Raw genomic sequence first — 19,769 nt, 5'->3', positions numbered from 1 at the left:
ATGTATTACATTAATTTATACAAGATTATAGAGTTAAACGGTCACCTGTGCCATTAAAACTGATCGTGACTAATAAATCTAAAGTCTGAGGTGAGATATTTCTGTCGCAGCGGCAGCGCGCCTTCACTCGGTCTCGATGATTGACAGGATGAGGAGTTACAAACCACGCCCACCGGGCCTTCTATCATGATAAATCAAATAAAAAAATCTCTCTCTCTCTTTATATATATTATATAATATACATCGGTTTATATACACACACACACATATATATATATATATATGCTATTACACACACACCCACACACACACACACACACACATACTTATGTGTGTTTGGGGGGAACAGTGGTAGTGCACTGCCATCTAAAGGACATAATTACGTTTTCAAAAGATTTTTTTTTTTTTTTCTTCGTGATCCATCCTTTTCAACACTGTGAAAATCAATGTTGTCTATGTGCACTCTGGACAATATTTAAGTTAAATATAGACATTGGGACCTTTTTATTATTTTTCTCTATTTTTCCTTGCGTGTGTCATTTGGTTTTCATTATAATAAAATATTCCACTGTAAATTCAGTAACTTCATCTATAACTGCAAAGTGAATACTATGGCAGGATGTTTCTGATCGCATGAAAAGATGACACAATATAACTCATCAGTATCGCAAACAGTTTAGCTTTATTTCAGAACAAATGAATCAGTGTGTGAAGATTGTTTATAAAACTGGAGAAAAAAATCTGGGACTGCATTTTTTACAGTACCTGTAAAAAAATAAAAAATAAAAATAATCAGAAAATAATTTGACAGTGCTTAAAGGAAATACAAGGCACAAAATGTGATCCTGTCAATGCAATCTCACCAGCTGTACCAGTATCCTATGACAATGACTGAGCCAACTGCACTTATGGATCCAACAGTTACAAGAGCAGACATCTTCATGATGTAGGATGTGCCTAATGTGAGAAAAGAAACAGTTTACACTGACCTACGCCGGGTTATTTTTTATAGTTGCAGGTGGCACAAAGCAATGTTAGAGAGATTTATGATCCTTACCTCTGGCCTTAGCCCAGATTACACAAGACTGTGTTCTAGACTAATAAAGAAAACACACAGAGAGAAGTTAGAGAAAATTCAAAGCATTTTTAATGCACTAATAATTTGACAGGTTGTCTTAAGATGTCTTCCCACCTTTCCCCACTGACATACAGTGCGGAGGATAATATAATAGTCTTTTCCGTTTTCCAGGGGCGCGTTGAAGAAGTCTCCATACAGCTGCTGATCCCCGACAGTGAAGTTCAGTTCTGCACTGAGACCGCTGAGCTGGATCTGGGCCGTGACGTACCCTCGGTCACATCTCTGCTGCGAGAAGAACCGCGGACTTACAGACGAGCTGCAGTCAAACAGCATCACACCCTCGACTGGGAACACAAACACCTGGTACATGCTGAAGACATGAGACACAAACAGACAATATTGAATTATATAGTATATGCAGTGGGATCAAATTGCAATTTTTATTTTTTTTCTAAACCTGTAAATTAGCAGTTTTAGGATTTCATGTGCATTTTTGGTAACACTATATAAAATTAGTTAACATTATTAGTTCATATTAACCACAAAAAAAATACTTCTTAAGCATTTATTAATCTTAGTTAATGTTAATTTGAACATTTACTAATACATTATTAAAATCAAAATGTGTATCTGTTAATATTATTTGATGGACTTAAACTTCAGTAACATATACTAACATTGAACAGTTTCTATGACACACCAAAAACATTAATTTTTTTAGTTCACATTTTCAAAAATTATTATGCTGATAATATGATTTTTTTATTAAAACTTTTGTTTTAAAAGAGAAAAGAATGCAAATTAGAAGCATTTTCATATGACATTAACTTTTTATTAGGCATTAACGGCAACACTTACAATAAGGTCTCATTCGTTAACATTAGATAATGTAATAAGATAATAACTAACATGAACTAACCATGAGAAATACATTTGTTACTGTATTTATTAATCTTTGATCATATTAGTTAATAAAAATCCAGCTGTTCATTGTTTGTTCATGTTAGTTCACAGTGCATTAACTAATGTTAACAAATACAACTTTTGATTTTAATAATGTATTATGCTAAAATGAACATTAACTAAGATTAATAAATTATGTAGAAGTATTGTTCATTGTTAGTTCATGTTAACTAAAGTAGTTAACTAATGTTAACTAGTGTTAACTAGTGTTACATTAACTCTTAAGAAATGTTAAGTGTCTTTACCATATTGAGTCAAGTGTGTTGGTCGATCTCCGTAATCTGAGAGTGGGCGATGAAGCCTCTACTTCACTGTATGTGATTACTGGTGTGGGGGGGACTAGTAACAGAACACAAGAAGTACAGTGTCCAAATCAGAATAAAAGGACAACGAGAATTAATTGTTTTGTTTTGGACGTCAGTAAGCACCACACAATGGCACCCATAAATCCAATTGTTTGTGTCTGAAAGTCAACATGAAATCAAAATTGTACTTTCTTAAAGGGAGAGTTCACCCAAAAATGAAAATGAAATTACTGTACTCACCCTCAAGTTGTTCCAAACCTGTATGAGTTTCTTTCTCCTGTTGAACACAAAATAAGTTATTTTGAAGAATGTTGGCAACCAGACAGTTGACGGTAGCCATTGACTTTAAAAAAAATTCTCTACTATGGAAGTCAATGGCTGTCAACTGTCTGGTTACCAACATTCTTCAAAATATCTTCTTTTGTGTTCAAAAGAAGAAAGAAATTCATACAGGTTTAATTTCTGGGCAAACTGTCCCTTTAATGCATGTTCCTGGCCTAATTGTCAACAATTCAACAGTGTACCCAAAAACATTGGAAGTAAAATTAGTTGGTTTCGACTTAATTAAGCTTTTAGAGTTTGTACTAAACAAATTGGGTTAGTCTGTCTATAAAAGTCTCACGGTATTTACTCAGTAAATATTCACACGGTATAACTTAAAAAACGATGTATTCTAATTGTTACCTTAATCCTTAAAGTTGAACCAGTGTAGTCTTTTTTAGAGTGCACGTAATTTAAAAACGTATTACTTACAAAACGAAATGTTGTTTGTGGTTTATGGATGTTCGCAGCTTTTGTTTTGTACCTGGTATGCTAGTGTTTGCTGTCACTGTAGACGTGGCTCGTGTGGACTCGGCTGTAATGGTTATGGTGTAGTTTGTGGCAGGCAAGAGATTTAAACAGAGAACAGGCAACGGGGCAGTGGAGTTGAACATCTTTTTTCTCCTGTCACTGAACGGCCGATCAAAGTCTCGCAATCCAACGAACGTCACCTGTGTTGAGATGTTACATACAACCTCATTTCATGATTGAGAGATAACAACAGTGCACAGATACAGCTCAAATGATGAATACTCACTGTGTATATCTCCCTATATCCCTCGTTCTCTGCATTCCAGTGGAGACATCTTTCATTAATCACCACCAGATCATTAATTATCAGCTTTAGCTCTGGAACACAGAGAATTAGAAGCATATTAGACCAGATTTGATGTCAACAGCCACACTTTTAGCTGTCACACTATGTTTTAATTGATTTCAAACCCTTTTGCTGAACAATGACAGTGTGTGTTTACCTTTGCAATGCAGGGTGGCTATCTGCCACTTTCCTGTGATGTCACATATTGAAATGTCACTTCCTGTGTGTCTGTAGTGTCCTGTAACACAGCGGTGGATCACTGCAGTGTTGTTGTCCCATGCTACCTCTGCGTGCGGCACCTCTGGTGCAGGGCCACAATGTGCTACAGAGAGAAAACACACAGAAATGTTTATGAATATCATTCCAGATATTGTTCTGAAATATGTTGATCCGAAAATAGGACATTTGTGACAGAATACAAGGATGTGATTTTGTTCTCTTTTTCTCATTGTAATTTGTCCTTGTGGATTATTCGTCATTAGTAGTCACTGTAGGGTTATTTCTGACAGTCAGCTTAACTACAAATATATATATATATAACATTTCCACTATTATTACACGGGGAAAAAAGTTAATTTAATAGTTGGTATCACACTACAGTCAAGAAAAAAGTACATTTCCAGAACATTCTCTATGTAAAATGTATTATAGGTTAGCTCTTACTTGAAAAAAGCGCTGTGTGATATTGTGTTTGTTGCATTTTTTAGACTAGTTACTAAAATATAGACCTTGTAATTGCTTCCCATGTGACAAATAAACCCCTGTGAAAATGCAGTATGTATGATATTCATGGTATTTACACTAATGTTCAAAAGTTTGGGGTCAGTGAGATAGGTCAGAAGTCAGATTGGTTCGGAACAATCAGAATATTTTCCAGTTCCATCTGGTTCAAAGCTCAATTTTCTGCACTATTACACCAGTCTTCAGTGTCACATGATCCTTCAGAAATCATTATATGCTGATTTGTTCCTTAAGAAACATTTCTTATTATTATCAAATGTTAAAAATAATTGGGAGTGCATGGGGCACTTCTATGATAGCACCAACATCGCTGTTTTTAAAACACTAAGAAGGCTCGACACAACATGAAACTGTGCTCGAAGTATCACCAGGGGCTCTACATGTGAACTTGAGCATTGAATTCATTGTTCGTGTACACAAAGTTTACTGAAAAGAAAGGTTTTGTACGACTCACTTTATCAGTTAGTGTTTCCGGTGGCTGGAATTTTGTCAGTCAAAAGTAGTCGATCTCCGAATGCAACGTAACCGGGAGGAGAGTAAAGATGGAAAGCTCCTAAAGCTTAGTTCCATATAAATTCACGGATAATTTGTTGTTTTGTCGTTAGTGAAAATCAATATTGACCTTGTATTTGAAAAAGGATCCTCATATAATAATGAAATGATTCAGTGATACAGATCGACTATTTTTGACTGACAAAATGCCGGCGGTCGAGAAGAACAGCTACAGTGAGTTGTTGAAAACCTTTTTAATAAACTTTGTGTACACAAACAATGTAGTCAATGCTCAAGTTCATGTGTAGAGCCCCTGGTGATACTTCGAGCACAGTTTTATGTTGTGTCGAGCCTTCTTAGTGTTTAAAAAATAGCGATGTTGATGGTATCATAGAAGTGCCCCATGCACTCCCATTCAAAAGGCATTCCTAAAACGAAAATACGGTCAATCTAAAAAGTGGCATTTCCATTATAATTATGCTTTTGCACGAATTTAACTCGGGTAGATAAACAAAAAGAGCCTAGGTTAAATTTTGGCAACAGTTACACTTTAAAAGTTTAAATCATAAAAAAAAAAAAATTACCCCAAACCTTTAAGCATAGTGTATGTCATTATAAGAATTCAATTGTTTACCTATACACGTTACAGACACTTTTTCCCAAGTTCCATCTGATGTACATGTTGACGTGTTTTTGTCACTCTCCTGTTTGAGTCCATATTTACATGTGTACTGAACCACACTGCCCAGTACAGATGCTTTCTTCCACTTTATATCTGTTAGTGGGAATTCTGGGGGAGGTCCACAGTTTATCTCTGTTTATTGAGACCAGTGTAGAGTGTTAGAAATAAAGACCACTGCAAAAATGCTGCATATTTCATCATTTCCCATTGAAACTATAATGACCTAAAGTGTAAAGCAGCATTAATGTTTTTCCTTTTGTGTTCCACAAAGAAGTTTTAAATGATGACAGAATGTTGTCAGTACCTTCACATCTCATGTTAACTTTGCTCCACTTTGCATTTGAGTTACACAGTGACGCATTTCCTTCACCCACCGTGCGATATCCAGCTTCACACACATATAGGGCCACAGAGCCCAGACTGGAGCTGCTATTCCACAACACAACTGAGTGAGGTAGTGAGACGGGGACGCCACAGTCTACTTCTAAACAAACACATACAGACACACTGTACATGTGCATACATCTTATCAGCTTATTAAAGAGGACAGCGGTGAAATATCACATGGGTCATTCTCAAGAAATGGTCAACCTTAAAGGTGCAGTGAGAGAGTTCTGAGAAACACTGTTGATATTGGAAATCAACCCAAACAAACACACCCTTCCCTTCATTCTCACGCCCGCACAAACACGCATTTAAAGAGTAAGAATTCAACAAACTGTAATTCACTTAATAGTTACATAATTAAATAATCAATGACTTAATTGACCCTTCGCAGGGAGCTTGATCGACAGGTGATCTGACCAATCATACTTCGCCATCCGCCATTTTGTCCGACAAAGCAGTCAGGACAGTTAGTAGATTAACATGGGAGGATTTGAACTTGAAAAGCGGAGTGTACTGACGCCTTTCAGCGGTTAAAACAACATTCCTCCTTATGTTCATTCATGTTTATTTGATGCTATAAATGAACTAGAAGGAAGAGATGATCGGTTCACGAGCAGCTTTAACTGAGGCTCTACAGCGATCTGTCAGACACATTATTAAAGAGCCACAAAACTGTATTTTTTGTTTAAATTTCTTTTAAAAAATGACCAAATTTGAAAGGTGAGACTGTTTAATTCGTTTAATATCAAAAGTAACCGAAAAGTAACCTGGTCTGTCCTGTCTGTCAGCATGTTGTCAGTCTCCTCTCTGCTTCACAATGTATTTTTCTCTGCTTGAGAACATGGTGTGGCGTGAGAGCGGCGTAGCTTGTCGGACATAGCAACAGTAACTAAGGGGGGCGGGTCTTTGCGAACGGTCAATTCAGTAGATCACTATCATGCATAATTACTAATATCAACAATGAAAATTGTCTTCTGTAAAGCTGCTTTATAGCTCAATCGGATTTGTTTCATGAACTCTGAAACATCAACATGGGTATTGAACTGAATTGAATCAAAACTATTGCCTTCTGAAGAGCTCCCGGTAAACAATTACCTTCTTTCAACGTTGAAATATGGTTGAAAATAAGTCGGTCCGCCTTGGATTGGTTTACGATGTGATTTTAACTGATCATCTAAGACAGGATAAGTCCATTAAATATGCTAAAATACTGGAGAAAAACAAACTACCAAACCATGTTAATTATTATCTCAAATAAATTTAAAGAGTTTAAAATTTTACGTCTTTTCAATTTTCAACCTTCAGTGGACCGTAATTAGACGTTGATTTACGATAGATTTACGTCTATTTGCTTGCTGGGCTGCTTACAGCTGATTTAAGCTTGTTTTCATAATTTGACAAACTTTGTACAATTATTGAACTAAACTGAATCAACACTGACTTGAGCTGAATAATGACACTATTGTCTTCTGTATAGAGCTGCTTTATAGTTTAACAGATTTTGCTTCATAACTAATGAACTTTTTAACATTCACACTGTTATTGAACTAATTTAAAATCACCATTAGACTAAATTGAGTTGAAACTATTGTCTTTTTAGAGCTGATTTACAGCTGAAACTGAAGAACAGTAATAATATTATTTTATTTTTTATTTTTGGGAAGCTGCTTTGAAACAATGTGTAAAAATGTGACTTGACAGAGACCTAAATTGCACCATTTCTTGAGAATGACCCGTTCACCAAATAAAGGGAGAAAACGTGTCAAAAATAAATAAAAGTGCAAAAATATACCTTGGCACAGAAAATCAGGCTCACTCCAGATTCTCTCTGAATCGCAAACTGACGTATTTCCTTCCCTAACATTATGAAATCCTTCAATGCACTTATAAGACACATTAGATCCAACTTTAGTGTCTCCACTCCATATCATAACAGAGAGAGGGGGAGAAGGCGGTATGCCACAGTTCACCTCTGAGAAACAACAAAAAACTTGAAAATATCTTCAGTTTACACATTAAAGAAAAAGAAAAAGTTCATTTATTTTTAAAACAACCTTAACTGAGTAAAAAGAAGCATGCAAACAATTACCTTCACACAACAGAGTTGGTTTTGTCCAATAACCGTTCTCAGCGCACACAGATATATTATGTCCTTGTTTAGGATAGTAACCGTGTTTGCAGTGATATGTTACAGTGCTGTTAAATGTGACTCTGCCATTCCATATCTGTACAGTGAGGGGCAATATAGGAGGTTCCCCACACACAATCTCTGTTGAGAAGGAAATTACATCAATATTATTTACGACCGAATCACTGCAGTATGAAGAGCAGAGGAATAACATTGCTTAAACACTCTTAAAAAATAAAGGCTCTTGATGGTTCCATAAAGAACCTTTAACATCCATAGAATCTTTCCATTGCACCAATTTTTGAAAATGATGTTCATTGTACATACTAAGAAAAAACATATTATTTTAAGAAGTGTTTATCGAAAGTTCTTTGGGGAACCTAAAACGGTTCTTCTATGGCATTGCTGAAAAAAAAAAAAAAACTTTTGGATCCTTTATTTTTAAGAGTGTATAAGAAAAAATCAGAAGTTTGAATATGCAGAATCACACACAAAGCACTCAGAATATTTGAATAATAGCAAATAAAGTGTTAAGGACTGGTTTGTGCTTTTTTTGTCATTATAATTTCCATTTGACTGTACTGCAAAAAATTATGTTCTTCCTCAGTATATTCTTTTCCAGCACAAATATCTAAACGTTGTTAAATCAAGATAAATGCTCGAGAAGCAAAATGACTAAAGATATTAAGTCTTGTTTTATGACATGTCAAAAATAAGTGAGTTTATGCTTAAAACAAAGACAAAATATCTAAGTTTATTTTTCTGACCCTACTGCCAAATATTTTTTTTCTTGTTTTATGCCCAAACTCAGTTCATTTTGATAATTTTTTTCAGAAAACAAGACTAAATATCTATTGTCATTTGCTTCTCTTGATTTAAAAATGTTTAGATATTAGATATCTAGGAAAACAAGGCAAAAAATACTGAGAAAGAACATTATTTATTTATTTATTTATTTTTGCAGTGTCTCTTTCATTGTATGGACAAGAGCAGCCAGGATATTCTGGGAAATGTATTATTTTGAGTTATATAGGGAAGAAAGAAACTCGTGTTGACATGAATAAAATAAATAAATAAATAAATGTGAATAAATTGTGACAATTAAAAAAAAATTGGTGAACTATGCCTTTAAAAAAAATAAAAAAATAATCTGTACCTTCACAAGAATAGTCTGGGTTACTCCACTGACCGTCGGTTTCACACACGGACACATTTCCTGTATCCAAACTGTGATATCCAGTTACACAGTTATACAGCGCCACAGAACCAATCTTACTGACACTGTTCCAGAATAACACTGAGTGAGCCAGGACCGGAGGAAAACCGCATTGTATCTCTAAACACACATAAACAATCTCAACCGGTTCTTTGCTTGAGATACGCTGTCAAATTTCTGTCGACATAATAAACAGAAGCAGATACCTTCACACTGGAAGTCAGGACGGCTCCATGTCCCGTGAGCAGTACATACTGACACATTCTCACGTCCACTGTTATAAAACTGTGGGTCACACACATACAGCGCCAATGATCCCCTTCGAGAGATGTTACTCCAAACCATTTTCGACTGAGGCATAACATGAGGTTCTCCACAGTCCACTTCTACGAAGAAATTGATTATATTTTATGTCAGGTGACCGTAAAATATGCAATGAATTTGTATGTGTATATGTGTGTGTGACCCCTACACTTTTGTGTGTTTGTGTGTTGAATATCCCATTTCACTCTGCAATACATCAAATTATGGAAGCAAAATGGGTTGCAAATGTTGTGTCACACACCTAATGTGATAATCGTGCAGACAGTCATTTTTTGCTCAAATGTAAACATTACCTTCACAGACCAAACTTGGTCCATGCCACTTTCCATCCAGACCACAGACGGATGAATTCTGTCCTCTCTTCCACTGAAATCCCTCCCGGCAGCCGTACTGGAGTTCACTGCTGTAGTGTGTGATAGTGGGGGAGAGCCGGTCGGCGTGGAGGACTGACGGAGGAGACCCGCAATCTATCACTATACAAACCATACACACAAAAACAGGTCCATTACTTCAACATAATTTAACATTAATAACATTATATACACTGCCAAATTGTGAAATAATGGTTGTGAGGAGCACGAAGAATCATTTTCGCACATGAATCTCTGAGTTCAGACCTTATATTCATTGAAAGTCTTTGGGATCTTGAGCAAAAATTGATGCACCTCTTGATGAAAATAACATCACAACATTTATTTACAACAAGAGGTGCATACATTTTTGGTTTCTTATTATTATTCTAGCTTTACAAAAACATAAATCACTATGTTGCTTGATATTGCAAACTGTTATTTGTAATCATATAATTTAAATGTATTATTGTAATCATTAACACACTGGTTTGGAGATACTTAGCAATTGCTAGGCCGTTGCTAGGTGATTTTTAGTATAAAAAAATGTAGTAGAAAGTATTTGTGCAGTATAGGTACTATGGTGTGCTGCTAAGTGCTTGCTCAGATTATCTGGATGGTTACTAGGACATTACTAGGTGGTTGCCAAGTAAAAAGTCTGATATTCTGGTTTCTAAATATGGCTCAGGTCTCCTCTCCAATATAAACCTATGAGATTTTTTATTTCGGTTAACATTACAACTCTTATATCATTTAGAAAACTAAAAGCACACCTCTCCTTAATAAGCCACTCAATTTTTTAAGAATCATTAATGTCTTAAGCAAGTACCGCTATTAATATATTTGGTCACACTTTAGATTAGGCTCCAATTCTCACTATTAACTACAACTTTTGCCTCAATAAACTCATAATTAATGCTTATTAATAGTTAGTAAGGTTTAGGTAGTGGGTAGGATTAAGGGATGTAGAATATGGTCATGCAGAATATGTACTAATAAACAGATAATATCTTAGGCCCTGTTTACACCTGGTATTAAGGTGTGTTTTGGTCGATCGGATCACAAGTAGAGCAGGGAGACACACTCGTTTACATCTGGTGATTTAATCTGTCTCTTTTGTCCACTTTCAACCATTTCTGTTCTGATTTCTTCAATGGGAGGGTCTATGGGCAGGGAGGCCGAAATGTATGGGCTTTTTGTATGAAAATACGCTGGCCGCAATTTACGTATGAATGCGTCTGGAGACGGCGGAAAAACACACGGAGAGCAGCACCTTTTGTTTCTGCTCTGACCAGAAGAACACTGGGTGTGTGTTAGAAATCGGGGCGAGAGAACATTGTGCTTGGTCATTTTTTGTCTTCAAACCAAACTTAGGTCTTCAGCCGACAAAAGTTTAAATCGCGTCTGGTTAGCGCTCTTCCCATGCATTAGGTCAATAGGCGGAGAGTAGACAGTCTTTTGTGGCTGTTTGAACACACTCGACCACATGAGCGTTTACACTACAAAAGCAATCTGGTCGAATGCGTTTTCGACTACCTCTGGAAGTGGTTGAAAGTGGACAAGCTCGAAATATTTTAGGCCCCGTTTACACCTGTTTTTAGTGTAAGATTGGTGTAACATTTGCTTTTCACCCCCCTCTCTCTCACAAGGACCATGCTGATAGCAACCAGGCCTGTAGCCACAATGTTTGAACAATGGGGGAAGTTGTGATTGTCTGATTGGTCAGTTTGAATATCTCACACCTGGGTGTTAGTCACATGGTCGGGGGAAAGGATAAAAAGTCGATTATAATTGTTGCTCTCTCTCTTTTTGGATGCTGATGGCCTGCTCTTGAGGCAAAGGCTCTCTGCCTTTGGCTCTCTCTCTCTCTCTCTCTCTCTCTGGTAATATTTTACATATGCTGGGTACAATTAATGGTTTAAGTTATTATCATATGCATCTATTTTGTAACCATTTCAAGAGTATAACCTTAACCATATTTTTAATTTGTAACTATTTTAAGTGTAAGTATAATCTTATTTTGTCACATTGAACCTTTTTAATTCATGGAGTCAGATTAAAACGAGATGATTGCATATGTGAATGTGTCTTGTTTAACCAAATTACTTTGCGACGTGTAAAGACACGTTGTAAGTTGTATTAATTAATTCATTGATTGCAGCTGTAATATGATAAAACAGTTCAGGAGATTTCAGGTTAAGGTGATATTTCTAGAGGACCAAATGAGTGATTTGTTAATGTAAAGGACATTGGGCTCATTCTTACCCTTGCAGTAAGCTGCGTCTCGGTTTGGATTAAAGGATTCTGGTCCATCCTGGACTGTGTAACCGATCTGACAGGAGCAGGTGAAATCTCCGTCTGTGTTTTTGCAGAGACCTCCTTCACCACAGACCCCCTGCACACTGCACTCGTCCAGATCTACAGACAAAACAACATCATGGAGCGAGAGGAGAAATGTGCAGCCTGAAATCAGTCTATAATGATGACAGCATTTTAGTGCCACTGCAAAGTGGAAATCTATGTCGGTTTAGTTTTATTTTGTTTTGGTTCTGTTTTCCCTGTTTTGGTTTGCCTTATTAGGCTACGTTTACACATGGACGACTATTTTCATAAACGGACATTTCACCCCTCTCCGTTTTCAAAAATGCACACCTGTCGGTTTTCAGAAAAGTGTTCGTTTACACGAACCCGTGTATATGCCGTCAAAAGCATGCCAAACCTGTAGGTGGCAGTGTAACGAGAAGCTTAAGCACACGTTAGCCAATCAGAATCCCGAAAATAGTCACATACGGTGATGTCGGCTGCCTAAAACTCAGTTTATCTCAGTTTACATGCAAACGTATAAACAAAGTTTTCCAAAATCTCCACTCTGGCCGAAGTTTTTAGAAAGAATCGGTTTCAGAGGCGAATTCTCCGTTTGCGTGTAAACGAAGGGCACAAGCGAAGGGAAATGTCTCCATGTACGTGTAAACGGGGCCTTAGTTTCCATAGTTCCTAATTTACGCACCTGTTTTCTGTTGATTACTCAGTCTGTGTAAATAAGGGGTTGAACAACTTCAGATTTCTTTACGTTGACATTTATGTGATTAAAGTCCAGTCGACGCCAACTAGTCGCTGATGACACGTCATTAATGAGCAAATAAGCCTGAACGGGTTGCCTTGTGCACAGATATGGCACATTTCACTGCGCTCCTACATAACAGCTTATTTTGATCAGTTCTTCTGTCTTTGGGTCGATATATTTCCCACAGATTTCTGCTCGTTCTAAATTAGACACAGATAAAGTAGCACAGTAAAGATTACATTTATATGAATGCATTAGAGAACGGTTTAGTGTGAATTGCACCTGGCAGCATGTCTCTACTAATAGTGAAGCAGCTGTGGTTAGTTACTAGTTACTAAGAAATGTGTGCTAGAACTTTTCAGTTTCTAAGCTATTTTATTGATAAATCACAGAATAGTTGACATTGACAAACAACACATTTCTGCACGACTGAATGATTCTGTGTGTGCGCGATCTGCACATGATATGCGAGTCTGTCTGTGTGTGCGTTTAATGCAGCAGCGCATTGGTTTAGAACGGCGATTAACTTACGTGTACAAAAAGCTGTTTAAAAGTGCATTCACCCGATCAATATTGAGCATCCAGATGGTATAATCAAATATATTTTGTGGAGGTCTCTGAATATGCATTTATATGTCATTTTAAAGGGATAGTTCACTTTAAAATTAAAATTCTGTCATCATTAACTCACCCTCAAGTTGTTTCAAACCTGTATTAATTTATTTCTTCTGCTGAACACAAAGAAAGATATTTTGAAGAATGTCGGTAACTAAACAGTAGTCTGTACTCTGTACCCATTGACTTCCATAGTATTTTTTTTTCCTACTATGGAAGTCAATGGGTACAGACTACTGTTTGGTTACTGACATTCTTCAAAATATCTTTCTTTGTGTTCAGCAGAAGAAATAAATTAATACAGGTTTGAAACAACTTGAGGGTGAGTAAATGATGACAGAATTTTAATTTTAAAGTGAACTATCCCTTTAACTGTTGGAAACGGAGCATAACAGTGGATTTCAAAGATTTCTTATCCTGTTACGCCCTCTATAGGCCATGATCAGCGACTAGTCAACGTCAAGATTAAAGAGCATTAAAGGATAATTCCGGTATTTAACACCTTGAGTCTATATTGTAGTTTGTTTTGGATGAACAAGAGTGGTGGACAACATTTTTTTGACAATGGTTCCTCTCTCGAGTTTTTGACTATAAAAGAATTGGCCATGGACCCATTTAACATTGGAGTCAATGGGCATGTCCGAAAATGTCATTAAAACAGCCAATAATGTTCGTTTACAAAACTGTTAAACTCACCGAGTGGTTAGTGGTGTTCGTTGATGATTATAAACAATATATCGTCGCAATATATGTTCCAATCCGTTTATTTTGCTATAGTGGAACTATTTTTTCAACAATGGGATTTTACAAAATGACGAATAAAACACGACAGAAACTGTATTTCGCAACACTTTTTGTTTCTGGAACATCAACTAACATCACTAATCACTCGGTGAGTTGCACAGTTTTGAAAACTAATGTTAAAGGTTGTTTTAATGACATTTTTGGACATGCCCATTGACTCCAATGTTAAATGGGTCCATGGCCAATTCTTTTATAGTCAAAAACTCGAGAGAGGAACCATTGTCAAAAAAATGTTGTCCACCACTCTTGTTCATCCAAAACAAACTACAATATAGACTCAAGGTGTTAAATACCGGAATTATCCTTTAAAGTCGACTAGTCTGTGCAACCCGCTAGTGTATTTAAGCCTTCAAATCATTCAGTTCTTGGTTCTGTCTCGTTTACGGTGTTTTGCTATTTCTCCTACGTTTGTCCTATAGTTTCCTGAGTATATGTGATTCAAGATTGTTCTTTGTATTCTCTATCGTCGTCAGCCAATCAACACTGACAGCCACATGAATAAAGAAATAAAGGAATACATCTACGAATATGAAAATAAAAGGTGCAGCAATAGGTAACCAAAGAAACTAATATTTTTTTTTGGGGGGGGGGGGGTCAAAATTACGAGAATGTCACAGCAATATAAGATTTATATTATATAATAATCACAAAATATTACGACTTTAATCTCATTATTTTAGTGTTTTTGTGTTGTTGTTTTTACTGGACACTAAAACGATTACATTTCAATCTATAACAAGGACTTCCAAATGAGTAAAATCTTTATAAAACAAACCCATAGACATAAAAAACTATTGTATTTTGATGAATCACTTTTTTTCTTTGCCTGGTAACTGTCAGTTAACACTTTTTTATTGCCTTTTTTCCGAACACATATTTTAGTAATAGTCCAATAAATTGAATTATGTAGCCTATCATTCTAAAGCTTAAACACTCAAAATTCATCCTGTGAAAACTGTTTTGAAATTGGAAATTGTTTTGCCATGGAAACAGTACTTTAAGCAAGCTCAATTTTCGTGACATCAACTTCAAATTTCAAACACAACTTGATTAGACATATGGCTTTGATTTGATAGCTGTTTAAGAGTGCAAATTATTTTGTAAAATATACATATTGTATAAATAGGCAACAACATTTTTTTATTTCAGTATGTTTGCTTTACAGTGAACCTAAACTTCAATAACTTTTTACACTTTAATTTTTTTTAAGTTTTCACTTCTGCAATACTCTGCTGAGTGTCTTCTTTAAACAGAGACTATAGGTCTGTATAAGCAATTATAAATTACAGCCATTTAAGTTCAGATCTATGATCAGAAAGGGTGGTGACAGTCAACAGGTTAATGTTGTTTGTTTTCTGATATGTACAGCCATTTACGCTGCATTAAATGTTTGAAATGTGTTATACAAATAATTATTTAATATCATTACTATAAAAAAACAGTTTATCAAGATAGCGCATTTCATCCCAACATATAATGTGGCCATTATTAGTAAAAAAAAAAAAAAAAGTTGTGCTGTGCTGTTCATTTCTCTGTAAAAAAAAAAAAAATGTTAGTTTTTTTTTGTTGTTGTTGTTGTTGTTAGCAAGGATAAGTGTGTGTCCTTTAATGTATTTTGACACATTTCACGTGAAGCAACTCCTGTTTGACATTTTTGAGCCACTGTTGTGCAATACATTTCTCAGAACTTGTTTAGCAAATTATCCCATTCAGGATATATCACTTGCCACACCATGTTCACACCCATCCTGTAACATCTCAGCACATGTTTGAGAAACACAATCAGCAAAACAACAATGATATGGGGAACACATGCTGGGGCCCAAATGATATGGCTCCACAAATGCATTCATTTACTGAACTGAAGACTCACCATGGCAGTACGTCCCATCATTGGGTATGAATGTGTTCATGTGATTGGACGGGCTGTAGCCTGCGAGACAGGTGCAGTAATAGCTGCCGTACGTGTTGTGACACCTAGTGTGATCGCCACAGATTCTACCCAGCTGACACTCATCTTTATCTGTAAAACCAGAGCAATAAATATAGTTATCATGTGGTGTACAGATTTGCGTAGTTACAGAAGCCCCATGACAAACACTAAATATAAATATCATAGCCTATCTGTTTATCAATCAAAAACATAGTACTCAGGACAATCAAACCTTGGCAATGAGTCCTTCCGTTGCCAACAAATCCATACATGCAGTTGCACACTTTCCCCCCAGATCCGTCAGTTTTATCATCACAGGTAGCGGTTTTATGGCAAGAGGCACACACATCCACTTTGTTTGCCTTCACTCTTATATCTGAGGAAAAGAATAAAAAACCTGGATATATATAAGTGTGTGTGTGTGTTTGAGAGACAGATTGACAATTCCATTTTGAAATGATTACTAAAGCCTAGTATATAAAATGTATAATTTTTATTTTTTTACCAAAAAGTGTACAAAAATATATCAAATTCTGTACAATTTCTTGGATTAGTGACATTAATTGAGATGATCAAATCATGTTGGATGATCATCAGTTTAAATCAAAAGGTAAACCAAATACTTAATCAAATTCATGTTCATTTTCAATTTATGTCAATAAACTTAATTCACACTAATTGTTATCCTGATAATATAATTTATAATGAAAAAAAAGAGTATTTTCACTCTTACAATTTGATTGGATCTACTGTAAATATACTAAATGCAATATATATATATATATATATGTGTGTGTGTGGGTATATATATATATATATATATATATATACACACACACACACATATATATATATATATATATATATATGTGTGTATATATATACACCCACACACACACACACACACACATATATATATATATATGTGTGTGTATATATATATATATATATATATATATGTGTGTGTGTGTGTGTGTGTGGGTGTATATATATACACACACACACACACACACATATATATATATATATACACACACACACACACACACACACACACACACACACACACATATATATATATATATACACACACACACATATATATAATACACAGAATTTTGACAATCAATAGTTGCATAATTTTATTAATTCAAGGATTAAATTATTTCAATCTTTTGCGACTATTATTAAAAAATATTTGAAAGTTGTGATTAGTATAAAGTCACCTGCAATTGTTTGATACTGACCTTTAAAGACGCAATGAATCATCAGGAAGCATAAGGCCACTTTGACTGTCATCTCTGTTTTTCTCTCCTCTCTTCTTGTGAACTCAATACATCACTGTTCTGTTCCACATTTCTCCTAATTTCCCCCTAAAGACCCTCCTCCTCCATTCTGAACTCTGTTGATAGTGGTGAATGAGTGTGGCGCAGGACGGTTAGTTGAGGTCAAGCACATCTCCTCTCAGCTTTCTGAAGGACACAGCGGTCTGTGCGGTTTCTAATGAGCATCTATCATCATCAGCGCTGACACATTCAGTTAAATGTCGCTCTCTGAGAGGGAACCTGCTCATTCTTATGGCCACAGGAATTGCACCATCACTGGCCACATACTGATTATGACTATTTCTGGCTGCTGTTTATGAAAGCTGCCAAACTGCTGTGAATACACCCATCTTCAATTTCCGCTGATTGGCTATCTATAAAAAAAAAATCCTTTGTGTTATCGGTGCCATGTTATTTAAAACATTTTGTTATCATATATGACTAAAGTTGGCTTCTAATAACAGTAAATTCATAGTCTTACCTTATTGGAGGTGTAGATCTGGTCTACATATTTCTGATGCACAAAAAAATAACCTAAAACCAAATTTAAGTTATATCCCAAAAATGTCACATTGGAATTATTCTTAATAAGAACAACAATAACAAAAAGTACAAAACTAATAAATGAACATACAAGCGCGTGACACATCTACAGCGCCAACTCTAGTGGATAGCGAGTTAAACACAGTTTGGGTATGACAGATAAGAGTTCTCTGCACTATCACCCTCCTAACACACCCCTCAAACACACACACACACATACACCCCTCCCAACAAAACACACACCCTCGCTCAGCTCATCCGGAAACCTCCACTGAGATGAGAAACCATTTCCTCCACCTGACTGCTGCACATGTGAGACAGGAGAGAAACAAGAGCGATGTACTGTAGCTGCTGTGAACATATGCACTGCTTTTATTCAAATGTACAAAACAGACATCATTGTATCCATATGAAGAGATGGAGCTCATGAGCATCGTACAGAAAATGTGCCAGTTCTGCCATCTGAGATGTTCTGAATATAAAACTAGTGCATACTGCACAGTACACACTGAATATTTTTTAAGTATGTGAGTATGCTAAGGGTTTTAAAAAGTAGTATGCAACATTGTTACATCATAACATGCAAGATAACTGGACGTTATGCTACGAATAGAACCTCTTAGAAATGAAAAGGTTTTTAGCTGCATAGAAATGTTGTATGTAAAAAGTTTTGGCAGTCTAATAAAATAAATTGTTTAAGAAAACATGTCAAAAATCGCAGCTGATGTAACATCGGGCTCATTTGTCACATTGGCAATAGAAGGACACAATATTTCAAACGCAGTATTTTCTCTTAAATGTCTGCCATTTTAACATTGTAGATACCTACCGTTTAAAATTTTGGAGTCAGTGACGTTTTTTTTTTTTGTCTTTCAAATAAGTTAATGCTTATATTCAGCAAGGATGCATTAAATGAATGAGAAGTTTCAGTAAAGACGTTTATAATGTGACAAAAGATTTGTAGTTCATATAAATGTTGTTATTTTCAACTTTCTATTCATGATCGAATCCAGAAAAAGTTTCCACAAAGTTTCCACAAAAATATTAAGCAGTGCAACTGTGTTCAACGTTGCTAATAATAATAATAAAAGTTTCTTGAGCAGCAAATCATCATATTAGAATGATTTCTGAAGGATCATGTGACACTGAAGACTGCAATGACATCTGGCATCTCATGAATAAATTATGCATGAATAAAACAGTTATTTCAATTTGTAATATTTCACAATATTACTGTTTTACTGTATTTTTTTTTTTGATTAAATAAATACAGCCTTGTGAGCATAAGAGACTTCCTTCATAAACAATACAAAAAAAATCGTACAAACCCCAAATTTTTGAATGGCGTAGCAATAATCATGTTTATAATTTACATTAATGCCCGCTATAGTGTCTCTGAAGGCAGAGCGTACTCACATTGCATTTTTAACAGTCTTCTGACACATTTAGAAATATCTGCGTTTGATTTTTTTTCTCTGTGCAGTTGATGGTTACCTGCACATTTCCAGCGGTGCTCTCTGACCTCTTACAAACTCAGATCAGCACTGAATATTTCACAAGCCCAGGGTTACGGTGCAACTGCGATAAAAGACAAACACATACAAAATGTATAATTCACACAAACACTATTGTGCCAGATGCATAGGAAAATCAGCCAAAAATAATAATAATCTGGTTAGGT

The 19,769-nt window shown here is 35.6% G+C and overlaps 1 protein-coding gene across 5 annotated transcripts; it reads right to left on the bottom strand.

Annotated features, from left to right (window-relative positions):
* Nucleotides 1-660: 660 nt before the first annotated feature.
* susd1 (sushi domain containing 1) lies at nt 661-18,165 on the bottom strand. Of its 5 annotated transcripts, none has more exons than XM_079608194.1 (20): nt 18,027-18,165; nt 17,468-17,919; nt 16,453-16,617; nt 16,161-16,310; nt 12,070-12,222; nt 9,748-9,927; nt 9,337-9,516; nt 9,071-9,250; nt 7,876-8,055; nt 7,579-7,758; nt 5,704-5,883; nt 5,352-5,531; nt 3,642-3,806; nt 3,425-3,516; nt 3,152-3,338; nt 2,287-2,380; nt 1,193-1,448; nt 1,058-1,097; nt 864-957; nt 661-765 (listed from the first exon to the last, which is right to left on the bottom strand). In XM_079608194.1, the coding sequence occupies exons 2-20, from the start codon at nt 17,517-17,519 to the stop codon at nt 720-722; spliced, it is 2,754 nt and encodes a 917-aa protein (XP_079464320.1). In that variant the 5' UTR covers nt 17,520-17,919; nt 18,027-18,165; the 3' UTR covers nt 661-719. The 5 variants fall into 5 exon arrangements, with proteins under 5 accessions (XP_079464320.1, XP_079464322.1, XP_079464321.1 ...); XM_079608196.1 differs by having other exon boundaries at nt 16,453-16,596; XM_079608195.1 differs by having other exon boundaries at nt 17,468-17,692; nt 18,027-18,156.
* Nucleotides 18,166-19,769: the final 1,604 nt, after the last annotated feature.

Source organism: Phoxinus phoxinus (genome assembly GCF_949152265.1).
Source record: "Phoxinus phoxinus genome assembly, chromosome: 3".
NCBI lineage: Eukaryota > Metazoa > Chordata > Actinopteri > Cypriniformes > Leuciscidae > Phoxinus > Phoxinus phoxinus.
Note: the sequence above shows the minus strand (reverse complement) of the source record. Positions and strands in the feature narration are given on the sequence as shown.